This window comes from Pyrus communis, chromosome 7, assembly GCF_041283825.1.
Source record: "Pyrus communis isolate YQ-2024b chromosome 7, ASM4128382v1, whole genome shotgun sequence".
NCBI lineage: Eukaryota > Viridiplantae > Streptophyta > Magnoliopsida > Rosales > Rosaceae > Pyrus > Pyrus communis.
The window spans coordinates 30851059-30871497 of NC_142571.1; the positions used below are offsets into that span (position 1 = coordinate 30851059).

Below are 20439 nucleotides of genomic sequence, written 5' to 3' on the forward strand. Positions count from 1 at the left end.
TCGAGCTAGTCCCGTTGTTATTCCTCTATATTGTTCTAATTTTATTGGATGTTGCTTCAATTGAATTTCGATGTTTAACGAACTAGGAAAAGTAACATAGTGAAGAATTTGGAATAGAAAAAATTTGACTTAGGTCACATGACTAACACCGCTGCGCAATGTTATAAGTTTGCATGTCATAATATAGGCATAAATACTCACCTATCTCTGACCCTTTAGTGCAGATGTATCATTTTATCAAACTAAACACTCGACTAATTATTGATTAAGTGCAATTTTCACATTCTGTTAATTCCATACATTTAAACAGTATCAATTTTGGATCCAACCTAATATGATCAATAGAAGATGGACTGAGGCACTCAATATGATAATTAGATAACTCGTTAACTTAACAGAAGAGCTACCATGATCAGATTACTTTCGAGTTAGAAATCCGACAATAAGATTAATAATGTTAATTTGATAATTAAATTTAATCCTATTATGAATTCATATTTAAATTAGGGCCAATGAAATATTAACGCAATTCGCTACTGTATGATACTTTTATACATACATATATATTTACCAAATACGAATTAAACACCACTTCTTTGCTGAACTCTCAAATTACATAAAGACACATGTCCAAACATAATTTTCAATTTCAATTATTAGACAGATGTCCATTCGTAATTAAGAACAGCTACTGCTATTCTTTGGACAGCGAAGAATTGTTCATATGAATTTGTCATATTTTTTTTTATCAGTGGTCGAATTTTTCAATCACTTACGTATAAAATAAAAAAAGGAATATAATAAACAAATTTCAAATTTCAAATCCGCGCCCTAACGGTCACAATTTCTAGGGGTTTCCAATTGTCTCTCTCCTAGTATAAATACCCCCGATTGCTCACTTGTTTTCTCCAACGCTTCTACACTCTTCACTCTGAATCTTTAGCCGTCTCTTTCGAAGACCAAAACAGCTTGTTTTGATCATCTAGGGGTTCCCTACAGCCATGGATTTCTCCACCCTTTCCAGAAGAGAGCTCCAGACTCTGTGCAAGAGGAACAAACTCCCAGCCAACCTCACCAATGTCGCCATGGCCGATTCTCTCAAGAATCTCAAACTCGTAATGCTCTTATCCCCTTCTTCTTTTTCCTGATTTGGTATAAAATATTGGTTTAAGTTCGTATCCGTTTGGATTCGGAGAAAATTGATATGTGAAAGTGAAATCTCCAAAGTCGGTACATTTCCAGATTCAAATTTGCTGGAGATTGCCGTTTCCTTGTTTAAATTTTATCTATTTAATTTGGATTGTACATCTCATTTTCTGAATTATTTTGTGTTTGGTTGGTGAGAAAATGAGCCGAAAGGGAAAAAATGATTGGACTTTTTTCTTTTGTGTTTGCTCAATCCTTGTGGATCTTTCGTATATCGATTCAAACCTATATAATACTATTCAGTATCAGCTGAATCATAATTTTTTAAGATAAATTAAATCAGGGAATCGTTCTCTGAAATCCTATTCTGTTTGGTTGCCGAGAATCAGATGCCTATTTTCCAATCAGAAAACAACATCTAAATAGTTGATTTTATTTTCATGTATTTTCTTGAAGCTAAACATGCCTGAAATTGTCTCTTTGTAATCTGACTGTCTTGCTGTGTCAGGTGGAAGGAATTGAAGAGTTGCTGAATCAATCTCCACAGAAAACAATGAATGGCTCACTAAGTATCCCTCGTACTGCTGCAAGAACCTCCGCTCGAAGAAAGCCAATCACTGAAGAGCCAGAAAGCTCACAGCCATTGACACGCAATCGCCGCGGGGTGACAAGGAGAGCAGTCGCTGAAGAGGTGGTGGACCAGGAAATGGCTGAGGTGGTGCCCAAGACTCCTGCCGCACCAAGCACTCGGAGTAGGGCTCCAGCTGCTTCTGCTCGCCAAAAGACAGAGACGCAGAAGGAGACAGCTTCCGTGCAGAAGAGCGTGTATAACACGAGGCGATCCGTGAGGCTGCTGGAAAAGACCATGGCTAACTTGAGCCTGGGGTATGAGAACAGTATGCCTTTTAAGATGAATGAACTTTCCTCTGAAATCAACAATGATTCGGAGAAGACTGATGTCTCAGTTGATGAGGGTAAGTCCAGCGGCATTCGTTTGCTCATTTGCATATCAAGTTTTTTCTACTTATAATTTGATTTTTTTAATCAACTAAGTGTATTGTTTCTCAGATATATATTAGGAAGGAAAATCATGTTCTCTGACATAATTCTTGTTATGAAACAGGGTCAAATATGCGGACAGTACCGGAGGCGAACTCAGAGAGAGTTGATGTTTCTGAAGTTCCATTGGAGAATGAAGGGCAGTTGAACGGTGATGTGGAGGAAAATAGCAAGGCCGATGGGATTGAAGTAGATGATTTCGAGCAAAAATCTGAACCGGAAGCTGAGGTATCTGAATCAGAGGCGGCCTCAGATGACGTTGTGGTTTCAGAAGTTACGGATGCAGCATATGACAAGAGTAAGTTTAAGGAGATTTTGTTATGGCCAAGATACTTGTGCATTTGATTTTATGGTTCTCAATTCTAATTTTGGGGTTCCATTTTGTTTTGTGATTGCTGCAGAACCTAATGATGAAGAAACGGAAAACTCTTTGGCCGCCAAAGTTTCTGATGACGTTTCTGCTGAGGACATGGACCATTCTATTGCTGCTGAGAAACCAGAAGATGAAATCACTGCGGTGGAGGATCAAAATCTTGAGAATGACAATTCTGACTCAAAATCTGCCGCTGGGGAGACTGAAGAAGTTATGGATGTGGCTAATACAGAAGAAGCTGATAAGCCTGAGCCATTGACTCTGAGCTTGTCTGGTGACCAGCAGCCTATGCTTAGAGGCAAGGACTCAACGTATGACGTGGCAGAGGCGGATTATAACGAGAAATTCGATTTTGGATCAGACTCGATCAAGGATGGAGATTCTGATGACAGCACTGAAGGAGAATTTAGTGAAGATGAAACCACGGCTGAAAACTCAGTTGAGTGTGATGAATTCGATTCGGAAAGAGAATCCATGACCGAAGATGGTTCTCATGATGCCGTCACTGAGGAAGGAGAAGAATTTGGTGATGAAAGTTTGGTTGGTGCTAGTAATGTGGCTGAAGTAGCAGAAGTTGTCACCCACGGAATAACTTCTGAAGTTGATGTTTGTGTAAAAGGCGGCCCAGTTTTGGACAAGGCTCCAACATTGCCACCCTCGGAATCTGAGCAGCTTCCGCTTCAGTTTCCCCGTCCAACTCTCTCAAAACCCGGGAAGTCTCCAGGCAAGAAGCGATCGGAAATCATGAGCTACATCTTTGATGACAATGAGGAAAACATGGATGGTGGCAGTGACAATGGAGGAGTTGAGGTAAAGAGAGACGCGGATGCCACCGACAAGGATAGCGTGGCGAGTGAATTGGAGGCTAAGAGTCTAAGGCAGCTAAAGAAAATGCTGAAAAGTCAATTAAAGATCAAAACAGAAGATAAGATGGTAGAGAAGCCAAGAACTGCGTTGCAGGAAGTAGCAGAGAACCAAATGGCAGGCAATGGGAACTGAAACAGAAACAGAGACTGAGTAAGGGGGAGAGAATGGTCATTTTACATTATGATTTTTGGGTTTAAGGTGTTGGGGGTTAAACCTTGATTTTGCCTCCTTATAGAGAAGTTTTTGGGGGTTTGTTTTCCTTAATAATAATGCTCACCAACCCAATCATGTGATTGTGGGCTTGGAATTTGTCATTTGTGCTTACCATTTTTTGCAACATATCAATCCATACATCAGCTAACTCTCTCTTTCTAAGTGTAAATTAGAGAAATGCAAACAAGACTCTCTTAAAAGTCGAACTCTTCATGAATTATTTGTCACCTTATATTTTTTTGTATAATGTTTTACAATGTTATCATGGAAATTAACATCAACCTATGAGGTGATAAAGAGTTCATGAAAATTTTTACTTTAAAAGAGTCTTTTTAGCATTTCTCTATGGATATGACCTGACCTTAAAATCAAAGTCACTTTCATCTAACTGCTTCCCAACAAATAAACCACCTTTTAATTAAATATAAAAATTATGGCTACTTAATACTACAGTCTAGTGGTATTTTTCTTCACTTGTAAATGATCTTAAGTTCAATTCTAGCTAAAAACGAATTTGAATCATGTTATTACTAGCCCAAAAGCGAATTTGAATCATATTATTGTTAGCCCATATCGTTGTAAAAAAAATTATGACAACATAACAGATGATTAAACATTTTTTGGTTTTGTTGATTTTTTGGAAAGTTGATCTTCAAAGAATGGCCTACAAAATAAATGTTCTGATAATCAAACAGAGTTCAAATCTTTAACAAACAAAGCTCTATGTGGTGTGGTTTGTAACCTAGCCATTTATTTAAACCTCACTTAATAATGTTAATTTTTAAATTTATCTCTTTTGTTGACATCTAGTCATTCATTTAAACCCCTCATAATAGTGTTAACTCTTTGACTTATCTTCTCAATAAAATGAATTAAAAAAGCAAAGACAAATTAAGTCAACTTGAGTAGATAGACCACACACGGTTTTTGGTGCAGAAGATTTAAAATCCATCAACATTATAGAATCTTAAAAAATAAGAAGAATGTATAAACAATCAATATATCGAATGAGCCAACTTGATAATTGATATTATTTTTCAGTAAATTGGAATTTTGGGAGTTTTATAATCCAACCTCCTTTTTCCTTCTAAATTTGCATTGCTACTTGATTTAGGCGGTCTATTTTCTCGGTCACATTTTAATGATCAACATCTAATAATGTTATTTAGTAAATAAATAATCAAATTTTAGTTACATATTGAAATTATGATAATGTGAATAATTGTTGCCCAAAAAAACAAACAACAGCCAACAAACCAACGAACAATGTGACCACCACAAGGTGCCCCAGTGGTCAGAGATAAATTTTAGACCCATATTCCACACGATACGTATTGGGTTTGATTCTTGGCGCTGGTGAATCGCACAAGAGGAAGATGAAATGTCTTTGTGAGTATTATCGACCCCAAAAAAAGTGGATTTTTGTGGTGAAGCCAACAGTTGTCTCCTTTTTAAAGAAAAAAAAAAAAAGCAAATGAAGGAATGTTAGGGCATAACTCTAAGCGGTAAATAATGCTTTATTTAGTGTGATTTCAATCACGTTGTATTATAAATCAAAGTTGAAATTTCCTTGTATTTTCATAAGGGCCAACGGCCCAAAGCCTCACCCGTCGCTCACACTCTGTCAATTAAAACTTGAAAACTGAAAATTAAAGATGAGCGGGAAAAATCCACAAAAACCTGACCCCTCTCTCACTCTCAGTCCAGTCTATACCAATTTTCAAATCTCTCTCTCTCTCTCTCTCTCTCTAACTTGAGTTCCAGGTACATTTCGATACTCTTTCCAAAAACGATCTGCAATTTCCTTTTCAGTCAGATTTCAGATTAAACTTCAGGGTTTTGTATGCATTTCTCTATCTGTTATTTTCCTAATCTGCTTTCGTTTTGCACGGTAAATTATTCCATGATTCATTTATTTCACTTCATCTCTCTTTTCTAACCAATCACAATTGTTTCCCTCTTGTCTTTTGGGTTGGATTTTAAATTCCGATTGCAGACCAAAAACCCATTAGGAAGATTAGGGTTTTTGTTTTATTTTGAATTTAGGATCTAGAAGTAGAAGTTACTATTATTACATTTCCAAGTTACTTCATTTAAGCCGATATGTGGTTCAGTTTATTTGGGTATTATTTGAATTTCCACACACAAATGGGTTATGTTTGTGTGAATATTTTTGCCAATTTAGGTTTGATTGAGTTTGCATTTGGGAATTGCATCAATTTTCAATTAAACCAGCTCGAAGAGGCTTCCGGAGGTAACTGGTAATCAAACATCACCATCACTTAAAATAATTTAGTTTGCAAATTCTAATCTCATGAATTTGTCTAATGTGAGCCACACCAGATTGATTTTAGTACTTCTTGTGTATTTGTTTATCTTACAGGACCGAAAAGGGTACAGATATAAAGTGGTGGGTTCAAAGGATGGGAGTCGAGAACTACCATGTGATTGAGCTTGTAGGTGAAGGTTCCTTTGGGAAGGTATACAAGGGAAGGAGAAAGCACACGGGTCAGGTAATTACCTTTTGCACTTCTAATTGTTTTTTTTTTTTTTCCTTTCGTTCTTCTTCTTTGTGTTTAGTGTTTAATGTTTATGCTGGTGACGTGTTTTTGTCCCTGTTGCAGACCGTTGCAATGAAATTCATTATGAAGCATGGCAAAAGTGACAAAGATATCCACAACTTAAGACAAGAAATTGAGGTATTGGACTCATTCTTTTTATCTCAAATCAAATGTAGTTTACATCTTGAACTTCCTTGATTTGGTTTATCATTTATGATTGACATTTCCTTTTCAATTGTTAGTTGTTTAATATCCAATGTTCCTCTATGTGCAGATCCTACGAAAGTTGAAGCACGAAAACATCATTGAAATGCTTGATTCCTTTGAAAGTCCACAAGAGTTCTGTGTTGTCACAGAATTTGCACAAGTACTGATCCCTTTCTTCAATATGACTGCATTAATTTATCTACCGTAGCTTGTTATTTTGGAAACCCTTCCAGATGTACAAGGATATCTTGCTTTTTGTGGAATACGTTCAGATACATGAATTATGAAAGATTTTCTTGGTATGCAGGGTGAACTATTTGAAATTCTTGAGGATGATAAGTGCCTTCCTGAAGAACAAGTTCAAGCTATCGCAAAGCAGCTGGTATATTCTTTATTACGAATTTTAGGCTCCATCTCAATTGATTATCACATTTGATTGTTTAGTTTTTACAGTTGTTGGTTATACTTTTTCTTTATTATTCTATAATATAATGTTAAAATTTTCCTTTATTGAATTTTACAGGTGAGGGCATTGCATTATCTACATTCCAATCGTATCATCCATCGCGATATGAAACCACAAAACATTCTTATTGGTGCTGGTTCTATTGTTAAGGTTGATTCTACCGATAATCTCTATGTTAAACATAAATATATGAACAACTGAACAAAGTAATTCATATTCTTACGTGAATTGTTCTTACTTTCTTCCCCTCTGTCTGCGTTATACATCTGATGTTTCTTATAAGTGAATTTCTGGTATCAGATAACTAATAAATTTTCTTGTTTGTCGCAGCTCTGTGATTTTGGGTTTGCACGTGCAATGTCCACAAACACTGTTGTTTTGCGATCCATTAAAGGTTAGTTTACAATTCTTGATTAACTTATAGATACTCCCCGAAGATCCTGAAGGAACTATGCTAGTGTATTTGCCCATTCCGTGAAGTTTTCATTAATGTTTCTTAGGTACTCCTCTGTACATGGCACCTGAACTAGTACGGGAACAACCTTACAACCACACTGCAGATCTCTGGTCTCTTGGAGTAATATTGTATGCTGCATTCCTTCTTTTATCCTTCCATCAAAATATTTCCTTGATTTTCTATTTAAGTGTTCTGCTACTGATTTGTTAGATTTTGACCCAAGCTATTGAAAATTCTTTTACTTCTCTTACATAGTTCAAGAGGGTTTCTAATTGAATCTATTCCTTCATGTCATGTGCTTTCTTACCTTATTTCTGCTTTAGCCTTGCTGTCATGTGGTATTTCGTACAAGTTATAGGATATTCACTTCTGTAACTCATCCCAATTTACCATAGATCACAATTCAAATAAATACAATTTAGTAGCAAGTTCCACAACCTGTTTGGGCTGGCCCATATTTCTGCCTCATCTTTATTTCTCTTCTTTTTCCCATATTTGTTGACAATTATTATTTTTGTGTACAAAACAGATATGAATTATTTGTAGGCCAGCCTCCATTTTATACAAACTCTGTATATGCACTCATCAGGCACATTGTTAAGGTACATGTCATCAGATTTTATTAGACTTTTGTTAGGTATGTCAATAAAAAGTATGATTTAATGCTGCATTGAAATGTCTCAGGATCCAGTTAAATATCCTGACAACATGAGTCCAAGTTTTAAAAACTTTCTTAAGGGACTGCTCAATAAGGTTTGCTATACAATTTGAAATTATGGCCTTTTCAGTTCAAAAGTTTCAACGGTTATTTTTGCCAACCTCCAGTGTTAACAGGTGTTTTATTTTTGGGAAACAGGTACCTCAAAATCGATTGACTTGGCCAGCTCTTCTGGAACACCCATTTGTTAAAGAGACTCCTCTTGAACTGGAGGCTAGGGTATAATATCTCTTCGTAGCTGCATTTTCTATATTTACTTTTGATAAGTTCTTTTATACTTCTGCTAATAAAACCTTTATTTTGTTTTACAATGTTTCACTTGAGATCCATGATAGTGTATATATAAGAGTGCCATGTGTCAGTTGTAGAATTAGATAACTATAGCAGTTATTATACCTTTCCAGGAAATGCGTTCTGCAACTGCTGCGGATAGGGGATGTGTTGCCGCATGGAGGGGTGACGGAAACAAAGTTCAAGCATCAGTTGGTCTGGCTGTTTCATCTCCTGGTAGTTACTTTTTTCTTTACTTCAAAATTTCAAATGGTTTTCTTTGAATTGTTATTAAAATACTTCCACTGTCATTGGTAAAGTCCACTCTCCAGCTTCTTCAGAGAACAACAGCGGAATAAGTTTTCTGAATGATGCTCAAGCAAATACTCCTGAATCCACAACAGTCAATTCTTCTCCAAATGAGTTCCCAGGATTTGCAAATCCTAATGAAGTTAAACAGTCAGGTATTTAAACTTCATATCAAGGAAAAATAGTCTGTTTCTATTTGTTCAATAAAATCAATTTAATATGTTATGATTGAGGCCTTGGCTTTGTGTTTTTCAATGGAAGCATAAGTATTGCAATTATTAGTTCCTAAGTAACATTTTGCTTCAGGTTGCCAAATTTTGGACAGATTGGAAAATAACTCTCGTACAGTCAAAGGTGCACAGATAATAAGTCAAGATAATGAAGCATTAGCACATGTTTTGGTACCACTAAAAAGATGCTCCAATGGACCCCCAAATTCTTGCAAGTAAAGCAGAATTTCATTCCTACATTTGTTGGACAATTATATAACCAAATACCTATGTTTTTTATCCAGATGAGTTGATTGTTTCAAAATATGTACAGGGATGAAGATATTCTTAATTCAAACCAGTCTTTGAGAATCCTTTTAAACTTAGTTGCAGCGGGTGCCTTCCATTCCAGCAGGCTGCTTGATGAAATAATACACGAACTTCTTGCTTACACTGCCATCATTGTGAGCATGAAATCTTCTGAAGTAAATGAGTTAAAGGCGAAGGTATAAGTGCATCATTTAGAAGTTTCTTGTCTCTGATTATTGCATCTTGAGTTTTGCCACATCCCCATGGCCTTATGCTTGAAATTGGTTTTCATGCGGAGATGATTGGCTGTCAGTGAAATTAAGTGTTAGCCATATTATGTTCTCCATCCCCCACCATGTCATCTTACACTTATGCAATGTGTTTTCTGTCTTCTGCATCTTTTAAACTTAGCATCTTATGAAGCTTTAAGTTGATGAACAGATCATAAGTAGAGAGATGGGTTTTTCCCCCATCTGTTTGATGATCAAGGTGACTGATAAAATCATTGTTTTTTAAACTTTTGCAGAGTTTCTCAGTGATTAAAATTTTGGTTGACAGTGCTGGAAGCAGCATTGGTGGCTCATATTTCAGGCACTGGGTTGCCTTATCTGATATTTTTTCACAGGTATGATTCTTTTTATGGTCATATTGCTTTATAGCTACAATTTAAGTTCCTGCTTCTAGTTCTCATCCCTGTTGAATGTGTAGGTTGTAGGTTGTAGTGAAGATGCATCTGGAAGAGTTCTGTATGAGTCCATTGCTTGCATTACTATCATGTTAAGAAGAGTCGATCAGGGCCTTAAATCTTTTTCCTCAGCTTCTGATCCTAATGAAGTACTGAAACAGATTCTGGATCACGCTAAAACATCTGGGTTAGTGGACCAACTTTGTCTCTGCTTAGTAACCGCAGGGTCAAGTCTTATTTCAGGCTCTTCAAATATGCTGCGTGCAGCTTGTGAAGCATGTGTGGCAATTTGGTTTCTGATAGATGCATCAGAAAATCTTTCTATGAAAAGAAATGCCTATTTATTCCCGCTAAACACTATGCGCCGGCCTTCACCCCAACTTGGCATTAGGGATAAAGATCAAGGTTCTTTGATTGGGACAGAAGCATCAAAACTTGTTGCTGTAGTTACAAGAGCATTCCTTAGATCAAAAGCAGTACAAGTTGCTATCCATTATTGCCTTCATCAACGACTTGAAGATTCACTGAATGCTGTCATTCAGGTGTTTCTCTCATCCAATTTACATGCACACCAAAAGACAGCACCTAAAATCTCTAAGAAATCCACCTGTAAACAGGGTGTTGTTTTTTGAAACTGTAAAGTAATGAGAAGGAAAATTTCTTGAGAAATTTCAACGGCAGTTTTTAATTACATTTGTGGTTGGATCTAGTGTTCATAATCACTAATTCTTTTCCATGTTTCAGTTGTTGTTGAGGTGCTGCTTGCATAATGGAATTGTTCCAGGTGTTCTATGTGGCCTGCCTGGTTCCCTACCTGTAACTACTGTTGTTAGTGGCGGAGGTGATGGAACCATTATTTCAGAGATATTCTCTTTGTTGTCTTTGTGCATTTCATCTCAAAATAAAGATCTCCAAGCAATTGAGACAACCACCTTCATGAGCAAATTAACCAATCCCACTGCCTTGGTTCTGCATTCATGCCTCATCCTTGCAACAGTTGCACAATGTTTGAAGGCAACCGGAAGAAATTCTGCACTATTTATGCTAACAACCTCTCCAAAGAAGCAGCTTTCTCGACTTTCTGTCCTTTCTCATCATTTTTCTTCTGATGAGAGCAAAAACGCCTCTTTTCAAGTTCATACTGCATCAGCCATGCTGGCACTGGCTTCCATTTTATTCCTTGAATCGGGCAGTTCTGTTGAGTCTTCTATCTTTGAGGTAGCAGTGCCTTTGATTCCTAAAAGTGCCAAGCTATGTGAATACTTGAAGCTTTCATCAGGCAATGGAAATGAATTGTGTTTGAATGGCCCCAGTGGCGCTCTCTCATACTGGCATGGTCTAAGGGATGGATGTGTTGGCTTGTTGGAGTCCAGATTGAGGTGGGGAGGACCCTTAGCTGTTAAACAGCTGTGTGCAAGCAATATCCCTCTGCTTCTAGTGGATTTGTTAGCCAACAACCAACCAGAAGTTGACAGCACCAATGATCAAGTTGGGCTTTCCCCTATAGGAGTCATATGGACAATATTGTCAATATGTCAGTGCCTTTCAGCTGGAGCCTTAACTTTTCGGCAGATTCTGCTTAGATGTAATCATATCAAGCTCATCTCTGACTTGATATCTGATATGCATCTCAAGCTTGTAAAGTCCTGGGTTGGGCCTGGTGGAGGGAGAGATGGTGTAAGAGATATAACAAACGCAGTAATTGATGTCTTGGCATTTCCTTTTGTGGCCGTACAGAATGCTCCAGGATTGCCATCAACCACTGCTTCAGTGAATAGTGGGGCCCTTCTCAACCTGGGTTCACCAGGTGTGAGAGTTGGCATGGAAGACAAAGACATGGTGAAAGTAATTGAAGAAGACCTTGGAAAGTATATTAAAAACCTGTTGGAGGTTCGATTTTCTTTCCTTTGTTTTTCCTCTTTGTGGAGACAGGGTTGAGGTTTGTTTAGAATCTTATTCCAGGATGGTGTTCATTAGATACTTGACATTCTTGTTTGGAGGATACACAGCATATACACCAGTATTATATCAGATATCAGAATGAATTCATAAGCTGAATCTTGATATGTGTTTCTCATTCAATTTCTTCTGAAGTTTACAGGTAGGAGTGCCAGGCATCGTTCTTTGGTGTTTAGAGCACTTGGACTTAAAGGATATGGGAAGACCTGTGGCCTTCCTTGCAAAAATGATTGGTTACCGACCATTGGCAGTTCAACTTGTGGGTAAAGGCTTGTTGGATCCTAAAAGGATGAGAAGATTGCTCGACTGTTCAAGCCCAAGAGAGGTGATGCTGGATGTTCTGATGATTGTTTCTGATTTGGCTCGCATGGATAAGGTCAGATATGGTTTTTGATTGAATATAGTTGTTGCTGCATGTAATATTGTGGTTCAATATGTGTTCACCTTTTTAATGTTGAAGTGTCTGAGCTGTGGAAGGAACATCGTGTTGTTTAGGGGAATCCTTGTCATCTAAGTAATAGAAGGTAAAAATGAAACATTTTATTTCTTAATATTTCTTCCTTCTTTCGGTGTTTAGGGATTCTACGAATACATTAATGGAGCATCTGTATTGGAGTTCTTCAAGGAATTTCTAAGCCATGAAGATCCTAATGTGCGCTCAAAGGCTTGCAGTGCTCTAGGAAATATGTGCCGGCACAGCTCCTACTTTTATAGTTCCCTAGTAAGTAGTGAATATGATAGATTGTTTTAAGGTTCTGCGAATACCCAGTCTGGATGATGAAGCACACACACACGTGGATGAGATTGGATTTCTTTTTTGTATCTTACAATGGAATATGATGATCTCAGGCAAGGCATCAAATCATTGGTCTCCTTATTGATCGATGTTCTGATCCAGATAAACGGACACGGAAATTTGCTTGCTTTGCTGTAAGTTCTCTTCCCGTGAATGATGTCTTATGTTACTTTGAGCTGTCTGTTGCAGTTGATCAATTAAGTTTGTTCTTCGCTATCCTATCAAGAATATGTGTCTACCTTAACTGTTTAACTTAATTTCTCTCTGCAGATTGGGAATGCTGCCTACCATGACAAGATATTATATGAGGAGTTACGAAGATCTATACCCTCTCTTGCGAATTTGTTGGTTTCGTCCGAAGAAGACAAGACTAAAGCAAATGCTGCAGGTGCACTAAGCAATCTCGTCCGCCACTCCGACCAGCTTTGTGAAGATATTGTGTCTAAAGGAGCCATGCAGGTTTGTGGTTTTGATTCCTTTCTTTCTTTAGATAATCACCCTAACCATGCTTTTCGAAACCAAGCCTCTTTTCAAGCTTTGTTCTATATACATTGCCATGATAGAATCACGAAATTCCTCACTTTTGTACTGCAGTCTTTACTGAAGTTGGTGGCTGATTGTTCTGTGGTGGCACTGAACCCGCCTGGTAGGAAAGATTCAGTAAACGAGTCACCTCTGAAAATAGCTCTGTTCTCATTGGCAAAGATGTGTTCGCATCAGCCCTGCAGACAATTCCTCCGTTCATCACCGCTGTTCTCTGTAATCGGACGCCTTCGGCAATCTCCGGAATCAACAATTGCTAACTATGCCTCCCTTATTTTCACCAAAGTTGCTGATTCTTGATACAAAATAAGCCTCATTACCACTAATCAGCAGATCGCCTTCACCGGCCAATTTCGAAAAATGGGGCTTGCAAATGCAAGAAAGTTGGCAGACTTTGAGGTATGTATGTATGTATGCATGTGTATGGACCCTTTGTTTAATTAAGTCATCGGAAAATTCTTTCTTGTTCATTCTTCTCCTGTGGAGGCTGTTTCCTAAATTCTTTCTGGTTAGTTTTTCTTGCAAGCCTTTTTTTTTCACACATAAATACACGCATTAAATTAGACCTGGTGTTTATTGTGGTCGTATCGTTTTTGTATTATATATGTTACCTTAATAAATTATGTCGTGTCAAACTTGTTATTTTAATAGATTCTTAACAGGTGATCCAATAACGACCCGACACATTAACAGGCTATCGTTCGTGTCAAATTAATGCCTAATGTCTAACTTGGTGAACTGGTTGTATTTGTGGTGTTTATGACTTTATGTGTCATATCCATTATCTTGCGTTTATATGTCATATCCATCATCTTAATAGGTTTTTTAACGTGTGACCCGATAAAGGTCTGAAATGTTAACACGTTCTTAACAGGTAATCCGATAATGACCTAACTTGTTAACTTATTGATTCAAAACTTACTATTTTTGTGTCGTTTCATGTTCGGTTAAATAGTCGTGCAAGAAATTATCATGCCTATAATATATTGCCCTTACACCTCAAAATTAAATTCTTATCCATTAATTAGATTAGTTTAGGATATTGTTAAAAAAAATTCTCTCTTACGTTTTGAGGAAGATACAAAAATGTTGTTTTCTTACTGAATTTGTTGAGTCTGCTAGCGTGAGTTTTTAAAATGTCCCTTGACTGGTCGAGCGAGTTTATTTAGTCCATCAGACTACCTCCGAGCTACTGAGACGTGGCGACACTGAAATGTCCCTGGCACTCAAAATGTAACTTGCTACGTGTTACACGCTCCTTCCTTTTCCTTTTCCTTTTCCTCTTTCCTTTTTTATTTTTAAAATCTTGAACTTTAAATTTAAAGGAAAATGGGGGCCATGTGTTCAGATGTGGTGTATTTTTCAAGGGAAAACTTTGGAAACGACGTTTGATTTTGATAGTTTTTACATGGAATAAGACTAATGCGAAACACAAATATTTCATTATTTGGGAAAATATCTTCGATGTTTAAATAACCTTTAATAATGCGTAGCCTTTTTAATAAGAAACTTTAACAAAAAAATTTTGGTACTGTTTATTCGGTATTGTTCATTTAACGAAAAATCACATTTTTATACTAAAAGGTTAATTTTTGTATTATTTAATTTACCCTTTATTTAGTTTTTATTGTTAAAACTCAAAGTTTTAAAAAAAATTTTGTTAGTTTTCTTTTGTAATATCTCGTAACTGGTGAATATGTAAGAAATGCTTTGCACATCAGAGAATGATTCTCTTCCTTCCTAATATCTCACTTATTCCCTCTCTTTCTATTTGAATAATTACGGTTTAGCCATGTCAACATCTCATATTGATTTTTTTTATAAAGACAATAAGACAAAAAGCAATAAGTGAGAGGAAGGGAGGAAAATGGATGAGAATAGGAGAGGAGAATTCTACTTATTGCACATGATGTGATCATATGTATTCCAATTTTGTTTTCTTGCGCGATTATCAAGAATTGATAGTCACTTGTCATTAAATAAAATCAAATTGCAATTGAATATTAAAAGTGCATATACTTGATCAAAATGTTTGATATCACATTTAGAGAAATGCTTGTGGGGCTCTCATTGGAGTTTTTGTCATTTTACAATTTAACGTCAATTCTCATATTAGTATTATAAAATATTATACTAAAAACATAAGTTGGTAGAAAGTTCCAATAGCATTTTTCTCAAGTTTATTAGTGAGTGATCATTTCTTAGTTACGTGACTAAATGTGAAGTCAAATCCAGATGAGCTGTTTTGAAGTGGTCCCAAAGGACCCAAACCCAATCTAAGATTATGATCCATTAAAAGTCCCTATCAAAGTTCACAAATGCATCTACAAGCTTTCTAATTTTAATGGAGTAGGATTCTCTCTCCTCTTTTTTTTTCCTTCGTTTCCCTTTCCTCCTATTTAAATGGTTATGGTTAAACCACGTCAATATTTTATATTAATTTTTTATAGAAAGAAAAAGACAAAATAAAGAATGCGAAAAAAGGAAATGGAAAGAAAAAAGAAGAGAATCCTACTCCAATTTTAATTGGGAAGTATAAAATATTAATTAAAAGTTGACACATCATTTATTTACTACATAGCATGGTACACTAACATACACTTCATTTAATATTGCAAAAATGTTACGCGCACCAAATCTTTTTTAATGTCAATATTTTATTTTTTAAAGTTAAATATAAAAAAAACAATTTTCACATTTTTTTGTCATTCTATACATGTCTCTGTAATTTTGTTCTTATTTTTTGTATTTATTTATTCAATTCAAATATTAAAAAAAAAAAGTTTGTGTATAAATTTAAAAAGAGATTGGATATAGTTACAGTAGCTTTTTTTTCTTAGAGGAAAGTAAGGTATGAGTATTACATACAACAATGAACAATCCCTAACATTTAGATCTAGGAAGAAAAAAAAGAAAGCAAATAGTGGGTGGTGTTATTCAAGTATCTCTTTTTACTTTTCATACATTCTTTGTTACTTTATTTGAATCGATGATAAAAAATTAAGAGATGTGCGTAAAGTGTAAAATATGGTATTTGGGTAGCATTACCCTAATGAGTAATGTTAAGGAGACTTTTAAAAGTAAAACTCTTTATAAATTTTCTGTTACTTTATATTTTTGATATAATATTTTATAATGTTGATATGAGAATTAACGTTAAAATGAGATGATAGAAAGTTACCCTAAATATTCATGTCAGGAAAGTGGGAACACAAATCGAAGATCAGATCTGATAAGCACTACTACTTATCATGCATAGCAGACAGCTACTTCGCACTAGGCCAGACAATGACAGATTGATTGGTAGATAATAAATTAGATTCTTCATAATAAAAGTCTTGAAATATAAAATTATTTATTGTTCGGAAAGGTGGAAAGTAGTGGGACCACAAATGAAAATAAGGAAAAAGAAGAAAATAATGGAAGTAAATTTAGTAATTAAGTACGAGGTAGGGTAACGTGGCGGGACATGAATCGTGGTTTTTGTAATTTTTCCGTACCTCTTTACTGTAATGGTCACCACTTTATTAATTATTATGAATTTAATCTGATTTAATTCATAAAGTAATGTTATTCATACCATATTTTTATATCATATTTTCATACACCTTAAGTGACATTTGAAAAATTTGTAAAACTCAAGGAAATGAAGGAGAAAGACTTCTTGTATACCACCGTCATCATTTAATTAACTAGTTTTTCTTAATTATTAGTTTATTAAATAATGAATTAAAATTAAAAATCTGAATAATTCAAATAATGTGGCTGTCCACATCAAATGTCACCTAAGATGGTATGAAAATGTGGTACAAAAATATAGTATGAATAACATTACTCTAATTTATATGCTAAGCTAATCTCAAAATTAAACTAATATAATGGTAATCAAGAGAGCAGCGAGGTTCACCACTACTTTAGGATGATAAACAAAAATACAATATACTATATGTCAAACTCTTTTATTTCTCACACTCTTGTTTATTTTTTTCCATTGATTTTCTTTAGTTCATTTAATCTGACAGCCAGAAATTGAGTGGACTGTGTGAGAGATAAAAATAGGTGTGTAGATCGTACAATTCAAAAAATATTGTTAACAACATATTAAAAATCGTAAAGCACTCTAATAAGGGAGAAAAGAGAATGCAAGCACGAGAGCGTAACATCCGGTGCTAATCAAATAAATACATATTTTGTCCACATGTACTTATTTCATGGACATTGAACGTTATGAGGAGTATTTGTACAACATATTTCTCTAAAAACAGGGAAAATGACTTCACGAGATTCACAATTTTTGTTCAGACTTCTCTATGAGCTACTCCTCTCTTTAAAAATTTTGAAGTTCAAACACATCGTCCTCACATAATTTTGAGTTAAATATGAGAGTTTAAATTGAGTCTTGTAAATAGTGAGTTCGAACCTTTAATATAAATATATCGCGTTGTATATAATAAATGAAACTTGAATGGTGGTCCTTTTTCATTTCCCACATTCTTTTTTTGTCTGTAAACCCGGGATGGCACTTTTTATTTATTATTTTTTTTAATTTTATGGGTTGCCTTATATTCCGGAGAAAAATAAGAAAAAGGAAAAAGGGTAATTGCATTATGCTTAAAGTGGCGTGGGAGCACCATGTGACACATGTTTTTGTATGTTTTCGAAGGATAATTTATGCAACACGAGATCTATATATATATATATATATATATATATATATATATATATATATATATATTCATGCCTTAACTTATCACCCAAATACTTTCTACACGAAAACGACATCTATGCTCAATTGTTGGCACAACATGTACATTAATTGAACAATTGCAAATGATCTTCACAAGTAGTTAACTTGTTTTGATACGGTGAAGAGAGTTGAGATTCCAATGTAATATCAATTTGGCAGTAGTGAGAAAAGCCTAACAACATTTCACATAGCATAATATAAGTGATAAAATAAATTGACAGTAACGAATGTAGCTTAAAATATTAACTGAGATTCTATATATAAAAAATCTCTTAACGTTATAATATAAAACGACACTTCACATTCCCGTGAGCAATACTAACTAATATAAATTCGAATTTAGACAAAAGCCGGCATACTATATAGATCAAGTAGATTAACACACGTATGGTTGTGGGTGGCAATGAAGGACAATACAAAGGTCCCAATAGATGATGATTCAATTGCGACAAAAAAGCAAATCACATGGATTGCGTAAAAATGCACACAAAGTCTCTCTCTCTCTCTCTCTCTCCCCCTCATACACACATGCATGTAGACTTCCTTTTTCTTCATGTTTGGTGGACAGCACAAAAGCATCCATCATTTGAACAAGTGTAGTGCACTTTGGCGAACGACGATAATCATTTACGACATCAGATCTCTGGTCAGTTCATTTTTATTTTATTTATTGGTCTTGTGTGCATCGCAAAGCAGATTTTATTGCCAATGTTATTATTCGTGTTGAACACTCGATTTAAGACACTTATACTTAGTATAGGTCCTCATCCGCTATTACTCAAATTTCTTTTTGTTTGATTGTACTGAAAATAGTTGCACCAAAAGTTTATCTCTTTAATTAACTTTATTTTTCGTATTAAAAAAAAAAAAGAAAAGCAAAAGCTTCCATCATTCATAATATGACAATATCTCTCCATCGTCGCCGATCAATGCAATTGCTATTGTCTAACAACAAGCTAGCTTTATTTATACTACTAAGATTTCTACTCAAACAATCTTATAATTTAATGAATCAAGATAATCATTTTGTTCATCCGTCCATCTCATTATTTTCAACTAGTTTGTATTAAAAAAAAAAAACTAATTTATACGAAATTTATTTATAAAAATAAACTTAGAGCATGCTAGGAAGTCGATAACATTTAAGACAAACTAATTTAATTTATTAAAAATAAGAAAAACTAATGACAATGGCTTGACAACTTTGAGTTTTAATGATAAGAACAAAATAAAAGGTAAAGTGAATAGTATCAGGAATAACTTTGTAGTGTAAAAATGTGGTTTTTCGTTAAAGTGAACAATACTGTGGCTTTTCATTAAAACTCCCTTAAAAATAACCACATATTACTTCTTCTTTGTTTGTTGGGTTTGATAAATAAAAGCTTAGCATTAATTGAACGTCTAGTTCATTGCCAACCATTATTTTCGAGAAAATAATCAATAAAAAATTTTAATTAAACTTCATTCATCTTCTAGCAAAAAAAAAAAAAAAAAAAAAACTTCATTGATCAATCTCTTCTATTTTCTACTTAAAGAATACGATGGGAAACACGGAATGACCTTTCAGACATCATGTCCATGCCATTGTCCAAAATACGACGTAACTTTTGAAGGTCACCGTTCATCATTTTCAATCACAAAAGGATTGAAAATTAATGTTACACTTTGATTTGGACTTTACATTATGCAAAGTGGTTTTTGAAGATATGCAAATATTTCTTTCGTCGTTAACTACTGTAATACATGGAAAAAAATATTCAAACTTAAGCAGGAATAGACATATAAATTGTCTTAATCAACTGATTTAATTTACATTTGTTATGAAGTTTTATTTGGATGTTTAAATTTTTATGATTCAAGTACAATGGAACCATGCAATCGCGACCAACTGGTGACAAGTAGGTATGATACTCCTCACAATTAGATGTTGGAATGAAAATTTAAACTTAAATGCAAGGCAACATACTAACCTAATACATATATGTCGTGTAATTTTCAGTTAAAAACTCAAACTTATATTCGGCTCCGTAAAATATGTATCAAACTCGCATTTATGTAAGCGAAAACCGGATAGAAGTGTTGAAATTGTTGTTGTTTGAATGCATGAAGTGGCAGAATTGGAAGTGAAACCAAATGAAGACTGCCGACCTAAATTAGGCCTCTTTCTCTTTCTGATACGAGTCCCTCTCATTCCCCGGTTTGGAATAAAAAACAATTAAATCTATCACTTCCACGTATTACATGTTACCGTTAGGGGCATGCTCATTGCTCATTGGTAGCCACACAGAAAGTTAAAACCAAATGTCAACATCTGCCGGTGGTCCATCAGTCCATTTGCCCAATCAGAAGACGAGCTCAGGCAGTGCAATGGTGGACCCTTCTGCACTCCATCATTTCCACCTTGCCTAGGGTTTTTTGTTGCGTACAGGCTCTAGTCACTACAGTCCAATATAGAGTAAGAAAAATCAGGTAGGGAGAGAAAGAGAAAGCAGATAGAGAGAGAGAGAGAGAGAGAGAGAGAGAGAGAGGGAAAGAGATAATGGAC

General features: G+C 35.2%; 2 protein-coding genes across 5 annotated transcripts; both read left to right on the plus strand.

Annotated features, from left to right (window-relative positions):
- The first annotated feature begins 908 nt into the window (after positions 1-908).
- Positions 909-3806, plus strand: LOC137735674 (uncharacterized). The gene is made up of 4 exons (XM_068475122.2): positions 909-1115; positions 1655-2120; positions 2270-2503; positions 2607-3806. Exons 1-4 carry the CDS (start codon positions 1002-1004, stop codon positions 3575-3577), a joined length of 1785 nt encoding a protein of 594 aa, XP_068331223.2. The 5' UTR covers positions 909-1001; the 3' UTR covers positions 3578-3806.
- A 1375-nt stretch (positions 3807-5181) lies between these two features.
- Positions 5182-13782, plus strand: LOC137734892 (serine/threonine-protein kinase TIO). 4 transcript variants are annotated; one of them, XM_068474207.2, is made up of 24 exons: positions 5182-5422; positions 5844-5919; positions 6042-6171; positions 6283-6357; positions 6494-6586; positions 6734-6808; positions 6950-7042; positions 7223-7286; positions 7393-7477; positions 7879-7951; positions 8034-8102; positions 8206-8286; positions 8472-8574; positions 8658-8801; positions 8953-9091; positions 9190-9361; positions 9691-9789; positions 9873-10391; positions 10594-11739; positions 11951-12184; positions 12386-12529; positions 12658-12738; positions 12875-13063; positions 13199-13782. In XM_068474207.2, exons 3-24 carry the CDS (start codon positions 6082-6084, stop codon positions 13445-13447), a joined length of 4017 nt encoding a protein of 1338 aa, XP_068330308.2. In that variant the 5' UTR covers positions 5182-5422; positions 5844-5919; positions 6042-6081; the 3' UTR covers positions 13448-13782. The 4 variants fall into 4 exon arrangements, with proteins under 4 accessions (XP_068330308.2, XP_088553252.1, XP_088553253.1 ...); XM_088697126.1 differs by having other exon boundaries at positions 5241-5422; positions 5844-5912; XM_088697127.1 differs by lacking the exon at positions 5182-5422 and adding an exon at positions 5519-5549.
- The last annotated feature ends 6657 nt before the right edge of the window (positions 13783-20439 follow it).